This window comes from Scyliorhinus canicula, chromosome 13 (assembly GCF_902713615.1).
Source record: "Scyliorhinus canicula chromosome 13, sScyCan1.1, whole genome shotgun sequence".
NCBI classification, from domain to species: Eukaryota; Metazoa; Chordata; class Chondrichthyes; order Carcharhiniformes; family Scyliorhinidae; genus Scyliorhinus; species Scyliorhinus canicula.
The window spans coordinates 9,868,460-9,890,220 of record NC_052158.1 but is presented as its reverse complement, the minus strand read 5'-3'; the positions used below and the strand labels follow the sequence as shown (position 1 = coordinate 9,890,220).

Below are 21,761 nucleotides of genomic sequence, written 5' to 3'. Positions count from 1 at the left end.
CATGTGAATCTTAATAGGAATTTAAGTGAATCACTGTAACCATTGACCAATAAATTTGAGGTGATGTCCCCATGGATCCTATAAAGCTGGCTATTAAGTTTTCTTTTTAATAAACCTCAGGATTCAACATTGACATATCGGTGACAGTGAGGCAACTTTATTCAACATAAATGAGACGTGAGACATGACAGTATTTGAACAGTAGTTACATTTTCTAATTGAGAATTATATTATCCTGTTTATCCCTTGGGTGTGAGTTGCACTAACACGTGCCTGCACCACCTGACCTAAACCCCTGGCTTATCCTCCAAGTGCGTCTTGAAGTCTTCTCCACTTAGGTTTTCTAGTCTCTGTTCCCAATACAATGTAGCTGGCTCTGCTTGTTGTTCTGCTCTTTTAGGTCGTATAGCACACAAGGAGGCCATTCAGCCCTCTCAGTGCAGGCACGATTTCTTTAGAGGAATTCAATTAGTCCTATTCCACCTGTCCCAACACTCTATCTCCGTAGGTCTTTCAGATTCAAGAATTTACAGTTTTAATCTTTTATGAAGGTTCATTTCCTGGTGGTACACGGCACAGTGGTTAGCACTGCAGCCTATAGCACCAAAGACCTGGGTTTGAATCCCGGCCCTGGGTCACTGTCCGTGTGGAGTTTGCACATTCTCCCCGTGTCTGCATGAATTTCGCCCCCACAACCCAAAGATGTGTAGGTTTGGTGGATTGGCCATGCTAAAATTGTCCCTTAATTGGTAAAAAAAAATAATTGGGTACTCAAATAAAAAAAATGAAGGTTTATTTCTATTAAATGACCATCAACTCCCCTTGGAAATAAATATACATCACTCACACCACCATTGGCAGAGGGAACACCATTCACACTCCCATTATAATGTGCTCTTCCTGAAATCACTCCTGTATCTTTTGCCCAACCCTTACATCTCTCTCTCTGCTCGTGAATGCAATGTCATATAGGGCTGATTTAGCATGGTGGGCTCGACAGATGGTTTGTGATGTAAAACAAGGCCAGCAGCATGGGTTTAATTCCTGTACCAGCTTACCTGAACAGGTGCCGGAATGCGGCAACTGGGGGCTTTTCACAGTAACTTCATACTTGTGACAATAAAAAGGAACAGCTTGGTTCATTGGCCTGACCAAAACCTGTCATAATGATGCACACATACATCAACTCTCCCCTAAATCTAATTTTCTCAATGCAAACTCCCACTGAACATTGCAGCTAAAATCTCCCATTTATGGAACCATTCGGGTACATCTCATTTGCTCCCTCACAAGAGCCCTCACATCCTTCCTCAGGTGTGGTGACCAGGACTGGGTGTAATATTCCAATGTGGGCTATCTGTTCATTTAATTAGGTATATTATTTCTGACCATTCTTAATTCTCCCACTTCTACTACTACCTCCACTTTGCTACAATGGGAACCTGCAAGGTATAATTGTCTATTTGGTTAATACAAAGGTAAAAATGTACAACAGCAAAAACAAAACAACTAAATAACTTGATCTGGGGCATTTAACATAAAATGTCCCAACATGCTTCACAGGAATTTATAAAAGAAAACATCTAATTGAATCACAAGTGCAGAATAGGTTAAACCATGTATGTGGATTACATTGGAGCTTTATATAATATATACATTTCTAATTAAGTATATATCCCAGTCAGCCACTACAGTGAATGAAAGAGAGAACTCCCAGATACCCCAACACCCTGAATATAGAGATGTTTCATCTGGCTGCAGTGGCTGTAAACAAACAGTAGGTGGTGCAAGTGTTCCAGATTACTGCTGGATGTGTTCAGAGACATCTTTCACTGAGATGCACTATTTTAAGCAGACAGAGAGACTTGACAACAGAACTAGAGGAGATATGAAGAGGGTGGAATATGCAGCAAGTTATAATCTGCAAAACACTGTTTGAAGGAGGGGGTAGCAGCTTCAACAGTAACTTTTAAAGGGAATTGAAAGGATATTTGAAGGTCAACATTATTGTAGGACCAGCTGGACAGCTTTTCAAAGAGCTGGCATGGACAGGATGGGCTGTGTAATCTCCGACACGGTTTCCCATCTGAAACAGGAGGAAGATGCCGCTGTCCATTCAGAACCTACCCTCGGTGCTGAGGGATGAGGGGCCAGTGGAAGCATTCGCTTCACTTCAGGGTGAAAATCACTCCGTTTGTCCAGGGCAGTAATTTCCGAATCAGGGTCAATGAATTCCTGATGGATTTTGAAAACGCCGGAATCTGGAGCAAACAGAAAATGAAACACACACTTTGCTTTCATGCTCTGTGATTAAATCAAGAAAAAAGGAGAACTTTTTTAAATAAATTGTTTTTTTCGTCCAGTTTAATAACAGCGTTGGGAAGTTGAACCATTTGAACCATCCACACCCCCTGTGACTGAGACCCACACCCAGCAGTTTACAGCTGGCAGGAGGCAGGAAGATGGTGTGAAATTATGGGATGGATCTGTTAGTGATCTTTAATCCCGCAGATTGTCAGCGGGGCCGAGTTTTTCCTGTCGTTATTCAATCCCGGGCTGAAGATGGGAAAGATTCTCTCAGTGAAAGTGTGGGTGAAAGTGTGGAGATGGGACATGTTGTCCGCATTGTAAAATGACACCTGTCCCCCCTCATAGTCCAGGAAAACCCCGATCTTCCCGGGATTCACACTCAGGGTGAGGGGGGTCAGTGGGCGGGTGGTGGCGGCAAAATAACCACATCCGGGCTCCAGCCCCACAATCCAGAATCCAGACTCAGGGCTCTGGATGATTCTCCCTTTCCTGTTCACAGACTCTCGGGCCACTCCCAGCCACCACCCAGTCTCCTCCCCCACCCCCACCTCCCAGTAATGTCTCCCTGATGTGAATCCCTCTGATCCCAGGACACATTCCCAGGAATCAAACCTCTCCGGGGTGTCAGGGAGCGGCTGCTGTTTGTCTCCGAGTCTCACACTGGTCCGGTCCTCAGACAGGATGAGCCGGGGATTCGCTGTGTTCAGATCCAGAGTCAGAGAGGCTGGAGCTGGGGGTAAGTTCAAATAACACAGTCAGTGATTTAGAGAGGGAGGGGGAGGGAAGAGAGAGGGAGGGGTAGAGAGGGGCAAACGGGGTAGGTGAGGGAGAGGATAGTGAGGGAGGGGGAGGGGTCAGAGGAGAGAAATCAGAGCAGCAGAGCCAGGGAGTGGGTGAAGGGAGAGAGCAGGAAAGGAGAGAGGGAGTGTGAGAATGGAGTGAAAGTGAGGCAGAAGTGGGCGATGGAAAGCTGGAGGGTTTGAGAGTGTGGAAGCCGGATTACAGAGAGATTGGGAGAGGGTTGAGAAATAGAGGGTGTGGCAGGGAGAACAGGAAGTGACAGGGAGTGTAGGAGGGTGTGAGAGACTGAGGTGGAGGAGTAGAGACAGCAGGTTAGCAGGGAGAGTGTGAGGGTGAGAGAGAGAGTGGGGGAGAGAATGTACAAGATGGGATGAGAAAGAAAGCTTAGGAGGTCGGGTGGGAGGATGACACTGACTTCCCGTCACATCATCTCCAACAACCTCCACCATCCCAGAGGCACTCACCTCGGTTGGCCATGTTAGTGAAGAGGCTCCTGGGACTCTCTCTGATGCTCAGCACACAGCTGACCCAGTACAGCAGGTGGAGGTCGGAGCAACCGAGGGGGAGGATGGTCGGAGGGCCGACCCCAGGGACTAGCTGCCGTCCAGTCTGGTCTGGGGCTTCTGGAACAGACAGTCCCATCGATAGTGGAGATGCAGTCACAGAGCCAGGGACTACATGAGGGGATGTCGGTGAGAATCCAACACCTGCAGGCGCAGGTGGAGGAGTCCAACCGCGTGCAGGAGCAGGAGGTGGTGCCGACCATGCCTGTCACCCCGGCCAACACTCCATGGGTGGCGTCCGCAGTGGAGGCATTGGGGCGATGGTTTGGACTATGGATCGGCGATGCCCAAGGCCTGGGGCATTCTGTGCAGGCGCTGGCCGAGGCCCAGGACAGGGTTTGCTGCCTCACATGTCCCAGAGCCACCTGGAAATAGCAGCGGCGTTCCTGAGCATGGCCCAGTCACAGCAGGCCATGGCTGGGAACGTCAGCAGCATTGCCCAGGCACTGACCAACATGGCGGAGACACAGAGGGAGGGGGCCCAGTCCCAGAGGGAGATGGTCCACTCCCTGTGCTCCCTGGCCTCCAGCATGCAGACCCAGGTCGAGACCAGAGCGGGTCTCCAGGACTGGCAGTGCCAGGTGGCGGGGGAGCCTCAGGGGGTAGCTCCCCTCGCACCCCAGTCCCATGGAGAAGCCCAGGGGCCATTGGGCACCCTGAGGGAGGCGGGGTTGATGAGGCCCATGTCGGTGACTCCCGCAGGGGAGGTGCCTGATCACAATAGCAGCTCGGACTCCGGGAGCTACCCGCTGAGGCTCCCCCGCCACCTGGCACTGCCACTCCTGGAGGCCCGCTCTGGTCTCGACCAGGGTCTGCATGCTGGAGGCCAGGGAGCACAGGGAGTGGACCATCTCCTTCTGGGACTGTGCCACCTCCCTCTGTGTCCTGTCCCTGGCGTATCTGGTGGGCAGCGGGCAGAACATGGCGGTACCACGCCACCTGGGACACCTGAGCAGGGGCCGGGCCCATCCAGGCCCGGTTGCCCCAGAAGGCGCCGGCCAACGGGGACCCAGTTCGCAGGGCAGGAATCACAGTTGGCCGGCGTCTTCTGGAGAAACCAGGGCTGGATGGGCCCGGCCCCTGCTGTACCCTCTGGGGACCCACCTAGACATAGTGTTAGGGCCCGCAAGGCCAGAAAAGTAGCCACCAGTTAAGTTGGCACGGGTGCAGGGCACAGTTTAGTTATAGGGGCGAGGGAATAAACCTGTATATATTTGTTCACAATAAACACCTGTTACCACTGTTACAACCTGCCTCGGTGCTCCGTCTGATGGGTGTGTGGGGTGGGCTAGCCTGGGCTGGCTGGGGGTGTGGGAATGGGTGAATGTTGGGGAGGATCTGGGGTAAGGTGTGAATCCTGTGGGTGGCCCGTGATCCCCACCCTCCTCACCTCACCCTGACCGCTCCGACCACCGCCACCCCAGGGATTCGATGGGACCGTGTGTAGGAATGACCAGCTCACAGGCAGGGATCACCCAGGTGGACGGTGGAAAGTGTTACCGTGGGCAGGAGTCAGACATTGTCATACGATGCAGAGCAGCAGAGCTCATCGCAGAGCGGGTTGTCATCATCCTCCATCCCAGGGTCCCCACCCCGCGGTGCAGCAGGTATGTGTCGGAGGGAGCTGCAGATAGGGGTGGGGGGGGGGCGAGGTGGGAAGTGAGGGGGCTGGCAGTTGGGATGCAGTGTCCGTGCCCCTGGACAGTTCCCCGCACCCCCCCCACCCCCTCCCTACTTGTTGGCTGTCAGCGTGTCCCGTGCTCGTAGGCCCTGGCGCACACGTCATGCGGCCTCCCGCACCTGCCTGGGCTCCATGTCCTGGCCGCCCTCACCCTGCCCCGCATCCTCCTCACCTGATGAGGCCTGGCGTTCCTCTTCCTCCTCCAACACATCGCCCCTCTGCTGTGCGATATTCTGGTGGATACAGCAGGCCGACATGGGCGACCCTCTCAGTGTCATACTGGAGGGTCCCTCCACAGCGGTCCCGGTACCTGAACCACATCTTCAGGAAGCCAAAGCACCGCTTGGTCACACCGCTGGTCGCTGTGTGCGAGTCGTTGAAGCGGGTCTCCGCATCGGTCTGTGGCCTCCGGATAGGAGTCATCAGCCAAGACCACAGCCGTCCAGAGGCGTCTTGCTGACTGCCCGGCTACCGGGCACAGACGTGTACGATGCGCAGCTGTTGGTCACAAACCAGCTGCATGTTTATCGAGTCAACCCCTTTCGGTTTGTGTACAGCGGCCTGTTATCCTCAGGGGCCCGTAGGGGGACATGCATCCCGTCGACCACCCCCTGGATCCGGGACACCCCGGTGATGGTGGCGAAGGCCGCTGCCCGGGCATCCTGGTGGGCTCAGTCCACATCGAAGTAGATGTATTGATCCGCCTGGGCATATAGGGCCTCCGTGACAGCATGGATGCACCGAGGTCAGTGAGATCCCGGACAGGTCCCCACTCGGCTCCTGCAAGGACTCGGTGGGGTAAAAGTTCAAGGCAACCATCACCTTGGGGGCGGGTGTCATACCTCCGCGGAATGCCCGGTCCGGCAGCTCCTCGAATGACAGGCGGTGCCGGTAGACACGAGGCCTCATGTGGCGCCTCCTTGGGACCTCCTCCTCCTTGGCCGGTTGGACAGCCGGCTCTCCAACCTGGGCGGCTGCCCTCTGCCCCTCTGCTGCTCGCCCCGCTGCTGCCTGCTCCGTTGCTGCCTGCCCCTCTGCTGCCCTCTGCTCCGCTGCTGCTCGCTCCGCTGCTGCCTGCCCCGCTGCTGCCTGCCCCGCTGCTGCCTGCTCCGCTGCTGCCTGCTCCGCTGCTGCCTGCTCCGCTGCTGCCTGCTCCGCTGCTGCCTGCTCCGCTGCTGCCCGCTCTGTTGCTGCCTGCTCCGCTGCTGCAGCTTCCTCCTCCTCCTCGAGGAGCTCCCGCTCGTACAGCCGCAGGGCATCCCCCAGGGCTGCGGCGACCAGCAGGAAGGCCACCATTGCTGGTTGAATTCCAATATCCAATATGCCATTTGCACTGCGGGATCCACCCCCCCATCTCCCTCCTCCATCCCCTCACCCCTGGCCGTCAGCGCCGTTTGGGTGGTGGCCCGGACTGCAGACCAGAACAGGAAGAAGCTGCACAACCTCCTCAGGGCAGCCAGGGTGAGTACCCAGCACTGTGCCCCTGGCACCAACCCCCCTAACCCCACACACATGTGACCCGCCACTCCTACCCCTCAGGGGGACAGTCGCAAGCCCACCTTGACCCACATTGCTGCACCCACCCATGCCAGCCGCAATGGCCGGGTGCCCTGTGCACTGATGCCATCAGAGACCCAATCCCTGGCTGCATGTGTCGGACCGTCTAACACTGTTGCTGTTTCTGTCTCTTCCCCCCCCCCCCCCCCCCCCCCCCCCCCCCGCGCAGGACGAGGCTGCGCATAATCCACCGGGAGCGGGAGAAGATCGGATGGGGGAGGACCAGAACTGCGTCCCCTCACCGTGCCCGAGCAGAGGGCCGGGGACAACGTTGGTGGGCCGGAGGAGAGGGAGGTTGCTGATGCGGAGGTCGGAGGCGCGCCACCAAGTGAGAGCCCCCTACGTGTATGCGGCCCTCACCCCATCCCACCTCACCCCCTACCCCCACCCCCATCACCCCACCCCCCACCCCCCTCACCCCAACCTCCCTCACCCCACCACCCACACCCCAACGCCCCTCACCACACCTCTCTCACCGCACCCCCTCACCCCAACCCCTCACTCCAACCCTCGTCACCCCACCACACGCCAACCCCCTTGACCCCCCTCCCTCACCGCACCCACTCAACATCTGACGCCTCACCCCCGTCCGTCTGTCTGACCATACATGTTGTCTTGTGTCTTGCAGGACCAGCCGGTGCCCCCCCCCGCCCTCAGCCAGTGCCAGGGCCGGTGCCCCCCCCCGCCCCCAGCCAGTGCCAGGGCCGGTGCCCCCCAGGGACCTAAGCACCGACGGGGAGGGAAGCCGTAATAACAGCCCTCCGGCCGAGACGAGCCAGGAAACCACGCCCCAGGAGACCCCGGACTTCGGGTCCGATGAGGAAGTTTCCGTCACTGCAATCTCCCAGACCCTCCACCATCACCTCGACTGGGCTCTTTAGTGAGGAGGCTTCTGGGACACTTACCGGTGTGAACCACACAGCCGCTCCGGTACAGCAGGTGGAGGGAGGAGCAGCCGAGGGGTCGGACAGTCGGAGGGCAGCCCGGCCCCAGCAACCAGCTGCCACCCAGACGGGTCCCGGGTTCCTGGAATATCCACTCCCACCCATAGATCAGGTGCAGTCAGAGAGCCAGGGACCAGAGAAGGGGATGATGGCCGGCTTCCAGCCCCTGCAGACGCAGGTGGAGGAGTCCAACCGCGTGTAGGAGCAGGGAATGGTGCCAGTCGTGCGTGCCACCCAGGCTGAAACCACACGGGTGGCGTCCGCGGTGGAGGCACTGGAGGCGAAGGTGTCGGACATGGGTCAGGCTGTGCAAGGCCTGTGGCATTCTGTGCAGGCGGGGGCCGTGGCCCAGGACATGGCTGCCCACTCACAGATTGCAGCGGTGCTCCGCAGTGTGGCCCAGTCTCAGCAGGCCATGGCTGAGAGCATCGGCACCATTGCCCAGGTGCTGGCTGGCGTCACAGGGATGGCCCACTCCCTGAGCTCCATGGCCAGACCCTGGTTGATACCAGAGCGGGCCTCCAGGAATGGCAGCGCACACCCCCATCCCATTGAGAAGCCGGGGTCCATCAGGCACCCCGAGGGAGGAGGAGGTGCTGGGGCCCATACACAGCCGGGGGGTGCCGTAACACCGCAGCACTTCAGACACCCCCTCCTGTCCCTGGTGTATCTAGTGGGCAGCAGGCAGAACAGGGCGGCAGTACGCCAGCCGGGACGCCCGAGGAGCAGCCTGGACCACCCAGGAGACGTGCGCCAATGGGGACCATCATCATGGGGCAGGGGTCACAGCAGTCCACCTCCACCCCTGCTGTACCATCTGGGGAACCACCTAGGCGTAGTGATAGGGCCCATAAGGCCAGAAACATAGACACCAGTTAAGTTGGCATGGGTGCAGGGCACAGTTTAGTTATAGGGGCTCGGGCACAGACTGTATATACCTCTGCACATTAAACACATGTTATCACCGATGAAAGCTGCCTCTGGTGCTCTGTCCGATGGGTGCGGGGGTGGGGCGGTAAGTGATGTCCACTGTGGGTGAGGGGTGGTGGAAGAGTGTGTCCCAGTGGGTGAACCAGACAGCCCCCACCCCTCCCCCGGACGTCCCCATCACCCCGTCCCCAGCGATACGACAGGGCCATGGGATGGACTGTCCAGCTCGGATGCAGGGACCACCCAGTTGGGAGGTGCTACTGTGTCCATGAGAGTCAGACATTGTCTCACGATGTGGAGCTTGGAGCTCATCGCAGAGCGGGCTGACATCATCCTCCATCCCGCGGACCAGACCTGGCAATCCAGTGCCCCAGGTATATATATAATGGAGGGGTGGTGTGCATGCGAGTGGTTCGGTGGTGGGGGAGGTGAGTGTTCGGTGGTGTGGGAGGTGGGAGTGTTCGGTGGTGGGGGAGGTGAGTGTTCGGTGGTGTGGGAGGTGGGAGTGTTCGGTGGTGGGGGAGGTGAGTGTTCGGTGGTGGGGGAGGTGAGTGTTCGGTGGTGGGGGTGGTGAGTGTTCGGTGGTGGGGGGGTGAGTGTTTGGTGGTGGGGGAGGTGAGTGTTCGGTGGTCGGGGAGGTGAGTGTTCGGTGGTCGGGGAGGTGAGTGTTCGGTGGTGGGGGAGGTGAGTGTTCGGTGGTGGGGGAGGTGAGTGTTCAGTGGTGGGGGAGGTGAGTGTTCGGTGGTGGGGGAGGTGAGTGTTCGGTGGTGGGGGAGGTGAGTGTTCAGTGGTGGGGGAGGTGAGTGTTCAGTGGTGGGGGAGGTAGGGGTGGTTGGTAGTGACGGGGTGCGGTCATGTGGTGCCCGTGCCCAGCAATCCCCCCCCCCCCCCACCCCAGATGGTGAAGTGTGCATAGACCAAAGCTGCCCCTGCTGGTGGCGTAGTGCAGCCTCCCGTCCATGCCCCGCCCATTGTCCCTCTGCCCCATCTCCTCCTCGTCTGACAAGGCCTGCCCTTGCCCCTCATCCTCCTCCAGCCCATCGCCCCTCTGCTGAGCGATGTTGTGGGGGAAGCAGCAGACCACAACAATGATGCCGACCCTCCTTGCCTCGTACTGGAGGCCCGTCCAGAGTGGTCCAGGTATCTAAAGCGCATCATCAGCCCCCCGAAGCACCTCTCCACATACCCCTGGTAGAACAATGGGCCTCACTGTAGCGGTTCTCCGCGTCGCTCTGTGGCCTCTGTATAGGCGTCACCAGCCACGAGCGCAACGGGTAACCCCTGTCGCCCAGCAACCAGCCCCGCAGCCGGGCCGGGGGGGGGGGTCCCTCGAACATGCCGGTTATTAATGATTGAGCCAAGATAAACGAGTCATGCCCACTGCCTGGGTACCGGCTGCAGGATCTTCATCTGGTGGTCACAGACCATCTGTATGTTGATGGAGTGGTGCCCCTTCCTGTTCCTGAACATCGGCCTCTCATCCGCCGGTGCCCATAGGGCGACATGCACCCCATCGATGCCCCCCTGGACCTGGGGTATCCTGGCGATGGCAGCAAACCCCGCTGCCCGGACATACTGGTGGGCACGGTCCACAGGGAACTGAATGCCAGGGCATACAGGATGTTGGTGACGGCACGGATGCACCTGTGCACCGATGCCTGTGAGATGCCGGACAGATCCCGACTCGGCAACTGGAACGACCCCGTGGCGTAGAGGTTGAGGGCAACCGTCACCTTGATGGCCACCGGTAGCGGGTGTCCTCCCCCAGTCCCATGTGGTGCCAGGTTTGCCATCATGTGGCAGATGTGAGCAACAGTTTCCCGGATCATCTGCAGCCTCCCCCTGCCGGCCCGGTCCGGGAGTTCCTGGCAGCGCCGGTAGGCGTGGGGCCTCCTTTATCACCACCAACTCCTCCTCCTCCTCCCCCTCGTCCCGTTCCTCCTCCTCCCCCTCGTCCCTTCCTCCTCCTCCTCCCCCTCGTCCAGTTCCTCCTCCCTCTCGTCCCGTTCCTCCTCCTTCCCCTCGTCCCATTCCTCCTCCTCCTCCCCCTCGTCCCGATCCTCCTCCTCCTCCCCCTCGTCCCTTCCTCCTCCTCCTCCCCCTCGTCCCGTTCCTCCTCCCTCTCGTCCCGTTCCTCCTCCTTCCCCTCGTCCCATTCCTCCTCCTCCTCCCCCTCGTCCCGATCCTCCTCGGCCTGTCGGGCAGCCGGCCCTCCAGCCTGAGTGGTTGGTACCTGCCCCACTGCAGCCGCTACTCTGCTGCGGCCTCCGCTGCCTCTCTGAGCCGCCTGCGCTGACGCTGCCACAGGGCTGCATGCAGGGCAGCGGCCCCCGCCACGGCGGCCAGCGTCGCTGGGTGGAGCCCAAGCATTCTGATCTGCAGGGGGTGAGGGGACACAATGTTACCATGGCCATACACCCATGCACAGCCAGGTACCTTGGGCTACATGGTGGCCCCGGTTGGCACCGCGCAGCCTCGCCACGCATGCCCCCCACCCCGGCCCGTCGGTGCCCCACTGCTGGCGCCAGTCCCCGCTGCCAGGGCCACTGTTTGATGCCACTGCCTCACTGGGGGCTTCCGTCGGTGTGGCCTTGGGTGGTTCTGCCTATGGGTGTCGCCGGTTGGGTTGGGTGGCCAGGGAGGGGGGTGGGCAACTACCCATACGGCCGTCAACTCTGCGTTCACCCAGGGGCACCGGGGGGGTGGGCATCAGGATGGCCGCCATAATGGTGCCCGTTGTGTGAGCACCGCCCTGTCATGTCGGGGGCTCCCAACTGCTTGGCCTGTTTCCCCCCCCCCCCCCTTCCCCTCTCCCCCTGCAGGAAACACGGCCGGTGCCCGTTACGGGAGCCTGCAGTCCCCCCGCGCCAACTCCTACCTCCTCCCACCGCCGCATCAGCCAGCACGCCGGCATTGCGATTTTTTACACGTAGTTAGAACCACGCCGTTGGGACTTCGGCCCATCCAGGCCGCAGAATCGCTCAGGTCCCGGAGGCTCTTGGGCGGGATTCTCTGAGCCTCTACGCCAAAATCGTGATCGGCGCGGGGAGCAGAATGGCCGTTTACACCGAAATCGGCACGAGCTCAGGGTCCACGATTCTCCGGTCCCTGGACAATCGCTCGGGAGTCTCTCGCGTGCGAACTACGCAGCGCGGGTAGGAGGCCATTGACAGAGGCCCCACCGCGATTCTCCATGAAAAACTGGCCGAGTTCCCGACGGCGTCGTTCGAACCACCTATCGGCCGAGGGGAACGTCCGGTGGTGGCTGCGGTCTCAGTCCACGGCCGCCCCGGTGGGGGGCGGGCGGATCGTTCACCGGAGGCCCTCATGGACGGCCAGGGGAGCGATTGTGCGTCATGGACCCCACGGGCCCGTGCAATCTCAGGAGTTCCTTCATTTCTGGTGCCACTCCGTGGGGCAAGTCCGCCATGTCCCACTGGGCGGCCAGGGTTCACTGGTTCACTACCTGCTCCATCAATGGAGTCCCTCAATAAATCAACCTCACTCAATCCAAACCCCTATTCTAGATTTAAAACTATACCTACTTTGATCTGGACTCTGTGACTGTGTTAAACCTGTGGATTTTTACATTCTCCCTTCTGTTTTGAACCTTGAGCATTTCAATAAGATCACCACACTCCCTCCCTTATCCAGTGCAGACTCACAGTTTCTGCAGCCCCTCCTCTTGATGAAGGTGTCCAATTCCACCAACCAGATTCTCTGCCGTTTAACACTTGCTCTCTAATGTCTGAATGTCTTCCTGATAAACGATGATTAAAAAATGTTCCCAGAATGACAGACAGGACCAGTCCAGTCTCCTCCACAAATTGGGTTTCCCATCCTGAGATTGGTGCTCTATTCCTCTGGTTATACAGATCCCTTCACTGCTTTGACACACGGTGCTGATGGCTTCAGATACTCACCCAGAGGAACCCACAGAGAGTAAAATATGAGAATGGAGAGGCTCCCGAGGATTAACAAGCGGCAAAGTGAACATTTAATCTGGGACCTTGGAGACCCTTTAGTCCCTTCACAACTGGATTTAAAATCAGGAAAATGAATAGAAGAGTTTTACCGGGGTTAATGGAGTTTCTCATTTCTCTCCACGCTGTGTACTGTAAAGGGCCTTTGAACTTTCCGATAGACAGGGTGGCAGCAGATACTGAGAGTTTGTGAAACTCATCACTAATCCTGGATGTTATTTTTTTATAAATGTTTTTTATTCAGTTTTCATGTTTTATATTGAACAAATTACAAATTGTTAGAGAGAGAGAAAAAAAAAAGAACACGCAAAAATTAACATATATATTTACAGGTGAGCATCTTCGTAGTAATAACTGTGGCCTCCCCCTTTTCGCCGGCATACATATTTTACATTCCCCAACATGTTTATTGGCATTTATTTAGTTTGGTTTTGGGCCTTAGCTAGCCATCAAACCCCCGTAACGAGCCCGTAGCCCCCCCCACTCCCCGCCGGCTACCTTCCCCCGACTATTCTTCCTCTTGTACGTTGGCCACAAACAGGTCCCGGAACAATTGCATGAATGGCTCCCACGTTCTGTGGAAGCCGTCGTCCGACCCTCGGATGGCGAATTTGATTTTCTCCATTTGGAGAGAATCCGAGAGGTCGGGCAGCCAGTCTGCAGCTCTGGGCGGTGCTGCTGACCGCCAGCCAAACAGGATTCTACGGCGGGCGATCAGGGAGGCAAAGGCAAGGGCGTCCACCCTCCTCCCCAGGAATAGATCTGGCTGGTCTGAAACCCCGAAGACCGCCACTATCGGGCATGGCTCCACCCTCACCCACACCACTTTGGACATAGCCTCGAAGAAGGCTGTCCAGTACTCCACAAGTCTGGGGCAAGACCAGAACATGTGGGCGTGGTTGGCCGGGCCTCTTTGGCACCGCTCACATCTGTCCTCCACCTCCGGGAAGAACCTACTCATACGGTTTCTCGTTAAGTGGGCTCTATGTACCACTTTTAGTTGCGTCAGGCTGAGCCTTGCGCACATGGAGGTGGAGTTGACCCTATGCAGTGCTTATCCTGGATGTTATAAAAGATGTAATAAATTTGTCGGTTATCGGAATTTAGAACGCATGTAATTGGTCAAGTTTTCCGCAGTTTTGATGAAAGAGAATATGTACAAAGTGAAATATTAATCACGTTTCTGTAACTAAGAAAGGGATAAGTTGGAAATTCAAAAGCAGAGAATGGAAACTCCCATGTCCTGAAAATTGTTCACCGTCTGATAACAGATTAGTTACCGGGATATCACAAATCACAGGAGAAGAGAAACATTTAGCCTGACCACTTGCTGTTTTACAAACAAAGTTTGTCGAACAAAGACAATGGCTGAAAACATCTGGAACTTAATGTTCAACCCTTAATAACTGATACCACAACCCACCGAGAATCCTGCTCTCCTCTACTGGCATCTTGAATCTCTCTGATTTTAGTCACTCCCCCATTGGGAGCTGGACCTTCAGCTGCCGAGGTCCTGAGCTCTGGAATTCCCTCCTTGATCCTCTCCGTCTCTTTGTCTCTCTTTCTTCCTCAATCACTCTCTCAAAAATCCACCTCCGTTATCCGGATTAATATTTCCACACGTGTGTACGTATCAATTTGTGCCTTTTGACACTCCTGGGAAACTCCTTTAGACTTTATATTACATTAAAGGCGCTATATAAATACGGGTCTTTGCTGTTGTTGTTGTTAAGGACACAGAGCCAGTTTATATTATCGAATAAAAATAGAACCCGTTCCCCCTTTAAAGTCTGGCTTTCTCGGGTTGCTCAGGCTCCATGCAGAGACATGGATGACCCATTCCTTGGATACATGGACCCTGCGGCTCTCTCAGGGTCAGTCGGAAGGTCACAGACACTAACAGCCAACATCAGGCAAGTGATCACTTCCAGCCTGGGAACCAGGTTGTATTATTTACCTGACAGCTTGTCATTTATACAATATTGTCGAACAGTCATGGAAAATCTAATACTGTTTAATCACGGCCATCAAGTTTGTTATTATAAAATACTCGTCAGTGAACTATATGCCGAGTTTTCATGGCCTGATGGACGAATATTTAAAGTCGTGACAACCAAGAAATTAATCCATAAAAACACTTTACCGAGTTATTTTTTTTATCAAACTGGAGAGTTTCAGTAAATAATGTAAGCAGCAGAGAAATCGGCTGAGAAAAATCAGAACACAATTTTGAAGCTTTTGAAAATCAAACTGCAGAGTTTCAGTAAAGAACATGTCCTACCTTCTCTTCCGACAAGCTTCCTCCTGAAAGAAATGAATGAGGAACAGTGAGGATGACAGTAACAGATTTCAGGAAGAGTTAGACAGGCTGGTGAAATGAGCAGACTCAGAGCACCTGAGATTTCACACGGAAGTGGAAAGTGATGGATTTTGGGAGGAAGATTGTGGAGAGTCAAATAAACTGGAATTGAGCATCAGTCCCGCTCACAGACACAGTGACTCTCACACACCGTACCAGACACACCCACACACTCACAACATGGAACTGGAACTGGATTACAATGGGAGTTCCAGGAGAAAATTAGTCTTGGGCAAAAGATCTAGAAAATTGATTCTCAGAATTTTCGGAGATGGGAGGAGAAAGTAATTAGGACACAAAAAGATTTCTTTCTTGGGGGTCAGTTTGTGGGATTGAAGGAGCTGGGAGCGAAGTATGGGCTGGAGCAGGCAGAAATATTTAGACACATGCAGATTCGAGACTTTGCCAGAAAGGAGATACAGAGCTTCCCGGAAGAGCCGGCCTCCACATTGCTGGAGGAGGTGCTGACAACAGGGAGACTGGAGAAGGGGGTTGTGCTGGCAGTTTACGCGGCTATTTTGGAAGAGGAGAAGGCATCGCTGGATGAGATCAAGGCAAGATGGGAGGCAGAGTTGGGAGGAGGTATGGATGAGGGGTTCTGGTGTGAGATCCTCCGGAGGGTGAACGCCACCTCGTACGCGAGGTTGGGGCTGACACAGCTGAAGCTGGTATGTACAGCGCACCTCACAAGCGCAAGGATGAGCCACCTCTTTGAGGGTGTAGATGATGTGTGAGGTTTGCGGTGTGGGGGGGGGGGGGGGGGGGGAGGGGGGGGGGCGGAGGGGGGGGGGGCACAAACCATGTTCATATGTTTTGGTCCTGTTCAAAGCTGGAGGGTTACTGGGAGAAGGTTTTTAGGATAATCCCTAAAGTGGTGCACATGAAACTGGTCCCTGACCCCCAGAGGGCCATATTCGGCTGTCGGGCAGCCGGGGTTGGAAACGGGTGCAGAGGCAGATATTGCAGCCATCGCCTCATTGATTGCCCGAAGGTGGATCCTGTTGGGATGGAGATCAACCTCTCCATCCTGGGCGCAGGCGTGACGGGAGGACCTGCTGGAATTCTTCACCCTTGAGAAGGTCAAATTTGAACTGAGGGGAAATATGGAGGGGTTCTACAATTCATGGGCGTTATTCATTATGCACTTTCGAGAATTGGATTACGTTGAACATGGTGGGGGTGGGGGCAGGGTAAGGGGGGGACTGACTGCATGTTAATGGTGACTATGGGTGATTCCGGATTCCTTTTTGTTATTTGTTTATGTTAACATGCAGACTAATGTTTGGGGGTTTGGTGGGAGGATGGGATCGTTGTTATTGATATGGGGATTGACATTGTATTCGTTACTGATTATTATTTATTGTTGGTAGATGTAAATTTGGGAGAAAATGTGAAAAAGGAGAACCAATATATGATTTTTAAAAATTAATTCTCAGAAAGTTACAGGAATTCCCGGGAATCTGCAGACAGTGTGGGGGCCGTATGTTGCCAACAGCAGAACCGTTCAGGAAGGGAAACAATTTCAGTTCTCTTCTGTCAGTAAATTCCAGACTTATTTCAGTTGCTAGCAGTTATTTTGTGACTGTGAAGTTTTACTGAACTGACCCGCAATATATTCCCTCACCTTCAGAAATATCAGCTCGTCTTTTTGCTCCATCTGTTTCTGCAAATTGGAGAGTTTCTCCTCAATAGAATTTAAATTCTCATGAATCTCTCGAAGGTTTTTCTCCATTGGTTCTAAAATCCTCTCCTCTTCTTCCCTGAGATCTCTGAGTAAACGCTGCTCTTTCTCAGTGAGAATCTGGTGCATTTTACTGAACTCGGATGTGATGTGGGTCTGCAGACTGCTCGACTGTTCCTACCAAATGAAATGTGAAACATAATTAATGTCCCGCGATAAAGGGAACAAAACTAACTGAGATCCCAGAAAATCAGCACAGGGAGACCTTACCCTAACTTCAGAAATCAGCCCTTTCTGTTTCAGTTCCGATTGTAGAACTGCCGATTTCTTCACAGTGAGAGAATCTAAGGAAGATTGCAGCTGATCCTGGGATTGGGAGAGGAAATCACAGAATGAAAACGTCAGAGCAGGAAATGGGAGTAAACTATCAATTTACAAATTGCTTTCCCTTTTACCTTGTAGATTTCAGCAGCTTCTTTAATCGGCAGGAAGCGGTGCTCTCTGTGTTCCCGCGAATCTCGACAAATCAGACAGATCAATTTCTTGTCAGTTTCACAAAACAGCTTCAGTTCTTCCTGATGTTTCTCACAGTGAAGTTTACTTTCCTTCTCTTTCGGAATCAGCTTTAATTTTCGAGCTGCCTCGGCCAGATTTTCCAAGGTCCGATTTATCCTAAGATTTCTTTGCGGAAACTCCTCTCTACATTCCGGGCAGGAGTTTATTTCCTTTTCCCAACACTGGGTGATGCAGGAGCGGCAGAAGTTGTGTCCACAATCCAGTGTTACAGAAGACCTTTATCCTCTCAGTTTAACACAACTGAATATCCCACTTCCTGATTGGACTTCACACAGTCCCGGAGGTAAATATTGAATTCTCCCGGACCCATTCCAAATTATCCTGAGCTCCCCAGGGTTTGCTTCAATTTTTTCCGTTCCCATTTGTGTACCTTTTTCACCCCAGAACTGCCTTTCACAGTGAGCATCTTTCCCAGATATTCTCAGGCTAATCTTCCAGCCTCATTTCAAATCTTCATGAATTTCAATCCGACTCCGAATTCCCACCCACATTCCTGTGTTTAACCAGATGGATTTTTAGCCTCCCGCTGCTTCCTATCACCCAGATCCCGACAGACTCCACTGCCTGTGAGATTCACTGAAATCTACTAAAGCCAAGCAACCCGATCCCAGAATGGTTTACTTTGGAATCTCCCTCTCCCACTGTCTATCTCCATGGCAACATGAATCACACGAACCTTGTATCCAAGTAGAGACGCTGATTAGCAATTCCTCAGACCCCAACTTTGTTATCTTTTTGAATTAAGTGAACAGTTTAAAGTATAACCGTTTACAACCTGATATTCTCAAGACCTTGAAGACTGACAGTCTGTAAACACAGGCACTGCTGAAATTACCTCCAGCTGTTTCCTAACAAAACAATCCCAGTCTCACATTAATCATTAACAGACACCGCACCCAGGGCTGGTGTCAAAGACACTTCAGAATAGGTTGTATGACCCCCTTCATCTTAAAGACACAGTCTCAAAACAGAAACTCATAAACCTAAGTTTTGATACACTTACAGGAGCACGAAGGACAAACAGGTTTAATGTTTGGAGGGAAGTAGTTGAAGAGGGAAGCTTCGTGGGCGTATGGCAGTGGGGGAGAGGGAGGGAGAACAAAAATTAAACACGGTGGATGTTGGAAATCTGAAACAAGAACAGAAAATACTGTAAATACTCAGCAGATCCGGCAGCATCTGTGGAGAGAGAAACAGAGTTTATGTTTCAGACTGGGACCTATCATCACAACATAGAAAAGTTAGAAATATTGGGATTAGTGTTGGGGTGAGGACTAGGTTAAAGGCTAGGGTAAGAATGAGTATTGAGCTTCGGGCTAGGGTGAGGGTTAAGTGTTGGGCTAGCATGAGGGTGAGGAAGAGGGTGAATGTTGCATGTTAATGTCAGACATTTTGAGGAAGTGAAGGGAGTTACTGTTAGGGTGAGGGTTCAATGGTGATCTTGTAGATGTTGGGGGAGGGTGGGAAGAACAAAAGGGAAGGTCTGTAATAGGGTGGAGAACAGGACAGGTTAAAGGTTTCAGAGTGAAAGGCCAGGGTGAGTGGTAAAGGACAAGTGAGAAAATAAAAGATGTGACTAGAGGGGGTGTAAAAGCCATATCAGCAGCCAGCAAAATCCAAAATAAAGTAATTAAGGAGGAAAACAGAGAAAATTAACGAAACCAACTAAATGAACATGGGGAAAATGGGAGCAGAGATTGTAATGTAAAATTATTGAACTCAGTATTGTGTCCAGAAGGCTGTAAAGTGCCCAGGGGGAAGGAGGTTCAGTTCCTTGAGTTTGTGTTGAACTTTATTGGAACACTGCAGCAGGCCAAGGACAGAACGGTCAGAGTGGGTGGAAGGTAGAGAATTAAAATCACTGGTGAGTGGGATCTCACGATCATACCTACAGTCATGATCCTCTCAGCAAACATCACCAAAGAGAGATTAACTGGTCATTCGTGTCATTATTATTTTGTGTGTTGTTTCTGTGAGTAAAATATCTGCTGCCTTTTCGTCTGAACTCAAATCTTCCACAGTTACAAAGATGTGGAGATGCTGGCGTTGGACTGGGGTGAGCACAGTAAGAAGTCTTACAACACCAGGTTAAAGTCCAACAGGTTTGATTGAAACACGAGCTTTCGGAGCGCAGCTCCTTCCTCAGGAGGAAGGAGGAAGGAGCTGCGCTCCGAAAGCTCGAGTTTGAATCAAACCTGTTGGACTTTAACCTGGTGTTGTAAGACTTCTTACAGTTACAAAGGGCACTGCTGCCACCTGCTGGCAGAATGTCGGTGCCGCAGAAAAACATTCCCCATTAAAAACTGCCCGAGAAATGGGGAGTGTCTTTGAAGACACGATGGGCCGAATGGTCTCTTTCCATTGTGACATCATATTGTGATTGCTGTGATCTGATTGACCTCTGGGCATTTTTGCACCAACAGAACGATTTAAGTACAGGAATGGAAGAAAACAAGTGATTGGGGAACTCAGCAATCGGATCGGATCGCTCGCAGTCTTGGCATCAAATCTCTGCTTTGGGAAAGTCTGCTGCAGTCCTGGTTTGTCGCAAATATAGAGAACTGACACTACACCTGAAATACGTGTACAGTTCTGGTCTCCTTATTGAAGGAAGGAGATATGTCCCTTCGGGTGACTACAAAGAAGGTTCTAGAGTCTAGACTGATTTCTGTGGAGATTGTTCTTGTGGATTAGGCATGTCGGAGCCCTCTGGACTTAACATTGAGTTGAACAACTTCAGACTGTGAACTCTCTCCTCCACCTTGACCACATTTTTATTTCTTTTGATTTATTTTCATTTCTTCCATCGACCTGTTTTTCCCTCACCATTGTCCCCCTTTCCCCCACCCCCACTCCCCTTGGGCCATCTGATCCCTGTTCCAAATTGCCCTTTGACACACTGCTTACATTTGTTCGGCCATTAAAACATTTGAAGCTTTTTATGTGCCAATATCAAAACCCTTCTCACCCTGATCACCCACATTCATATCCCCTTGGGCTTTTGTCCAAAAATCTTTGGCAATCCTCACATCTCCCCCCCCCCCCCCCTCAACAGTATAAATCTGACCCTATTTCCAGTTCTCTCCAGCTTTGGCAAATCCCATCCAGACTCGAAACATTTGCTCCCTTCTCTCTCCACAAATTCTGTCAAACCTGTTGAGATTGTTGAGACTTTTCCGTCATTGTGTCTTTTTTTTCTAAATGTTTTTATTGGGTTTTTGAATAAAGTATATTTACTGTTATGTACACAGGATAAGAAACATATATATATATATATATGTATATAATATATACACATATATAGAAGAGAAGGGCACCACGAAACATACCAAACAAAAGAAAATAGCAAACAGTAAAAAAAAATACAATAACAAATAAAATAGAACAACTGGGAGGGTATTGTGCACCAGCTCAACAGCAGCAACTCTATACACCTGGCAAAATTATTTACAACACATAAGTAGGTGACTGTTTGGGGGGGGGGAGGGGGAGACTGGGGAGGTAAATATACATTCGGGTGCCGGCGACATAATTACAGTGGGCAATACTCGAATATATTTGGTGTTGTCGCTTGCTTCTCCTGGACGGATCTCGCTGCTGTCTCGCGCTTACCTCCGCTTCTGCCGTTCCTCCCGTCTTTTGTCTTCATTTTCCTCATTCCCTACTCCTGGCGAAGCCAAGTTCGCTATTATATCCCGTGCCTTCCTTCCGGCTCTCATTTCCCTGCCTCCCCCCACCTATCTGGTTCTCATCTCTTGTTCCCTATCTCTTCCCTCTCCCGCCCCCTCCCCCCTCCTGTGGTTGTCATTGTGCCTTTAACGGTCGCCTGTTAGGCCTTAAAACAGCCGACTGACAACTAAACTTGGTGATAATTTGGAGATGTTTCCTGTGTGTTTGGGGCAGGAATGATGTGAACAGAGGAATAAGAAGATGAAGAGCATAATGTAATGTTGCAGTGAGGGTGTGTATCAGTGTGTGTAATGTTTGAATGGAGCTGGGGAATCAGTGGGACTCAGGCTGTGGTGAGAAACCTGAATCAGCTGAATTTGGGACATTGTCACTTTCTGAAGCCCGGGGCTCCGAGGCCTTTCCCGCGCTCCCCTCCCCCACTCGCGTGCGCGCTTCCCACCATGTGACGCTGTGCTGAGCACAGCCCCTCCCCCAATCTTGTCCAATCAGAGCCGCGCTTCTTCGCGCGCTCTCTCTGACTCGGGCTCCTCGCGCTCTGACCTTGGGCTTGGAGGTCAGCGCGCGGCCGGCGCTTTCCCCCCTTCAGCCGCCCGGAGCCGCATCCTGGGCGCTCATTAAACTCCTCCTTTCATATGAGGCCAACAGTTTCTAATGGGATGTCCAGTTTGACTCCATTCCATGGCCTC

The 21,761-nt window shown here is 53.2% G+C and overlaps 1 protein-coding gene across 1 annotated transcript; it reads right to left on the bottom strand.

Moving 5' to 3' along the window:
- Positions 1-129: 129 nt before the first annotated feature.
- Positions 130-21,043, bottom strand: LOC119976466 (zinc-binding protein A33-like). The gene is made up of 8 exons (XM_038817004.1): positions 20,998-21,043; positions 18,221-18,233; positions 17,265-17,601; positions 17,080-17,175; positions 16,753-16,986; positions 15,051-15,073; positions 12,862-12,977; positions 130-3,040 (listed from the first exon to the last, which is right to left on the bottom strand). Exons 1-8 carry the CDS (start codon positions 21,041-21,043, stop codon positions 2,490-2,492), a joined length of 1,416 nt encoding a protein of 471 aa, XP_038672932.1. The 3' UTR covers positions 130-2,489.
- Between the last annotated feature and the right edge of the window lie 718 nt (positions 21,044-21,761).

Excerpts from the sequence above, each read along its gene's own strand:
- LOC119976466 (XM_038817004.1), bottom strand. The coding sequence starts at position 21,043 with ATGAGGAAAATGAAGACAAAAGACGGGAGGAACGGCAGAAGCGGAG. Across the intron at positions 17,176-17,264 it reads AAGCTGCTGAAATCTACAAG|GATCAGCTGCAATCTTCCTT; the intron begins GTAAAAGGGAAA and ends TCCCAATCCCAG. Across the intron at positions 3,041-12,861 it reads GAGAAACTCCATTAACCCCG|CTCCAGCCTCTCTGACTCTG; the intron begins GTAAAACTCTTC and ends ACTTACCCCCAG.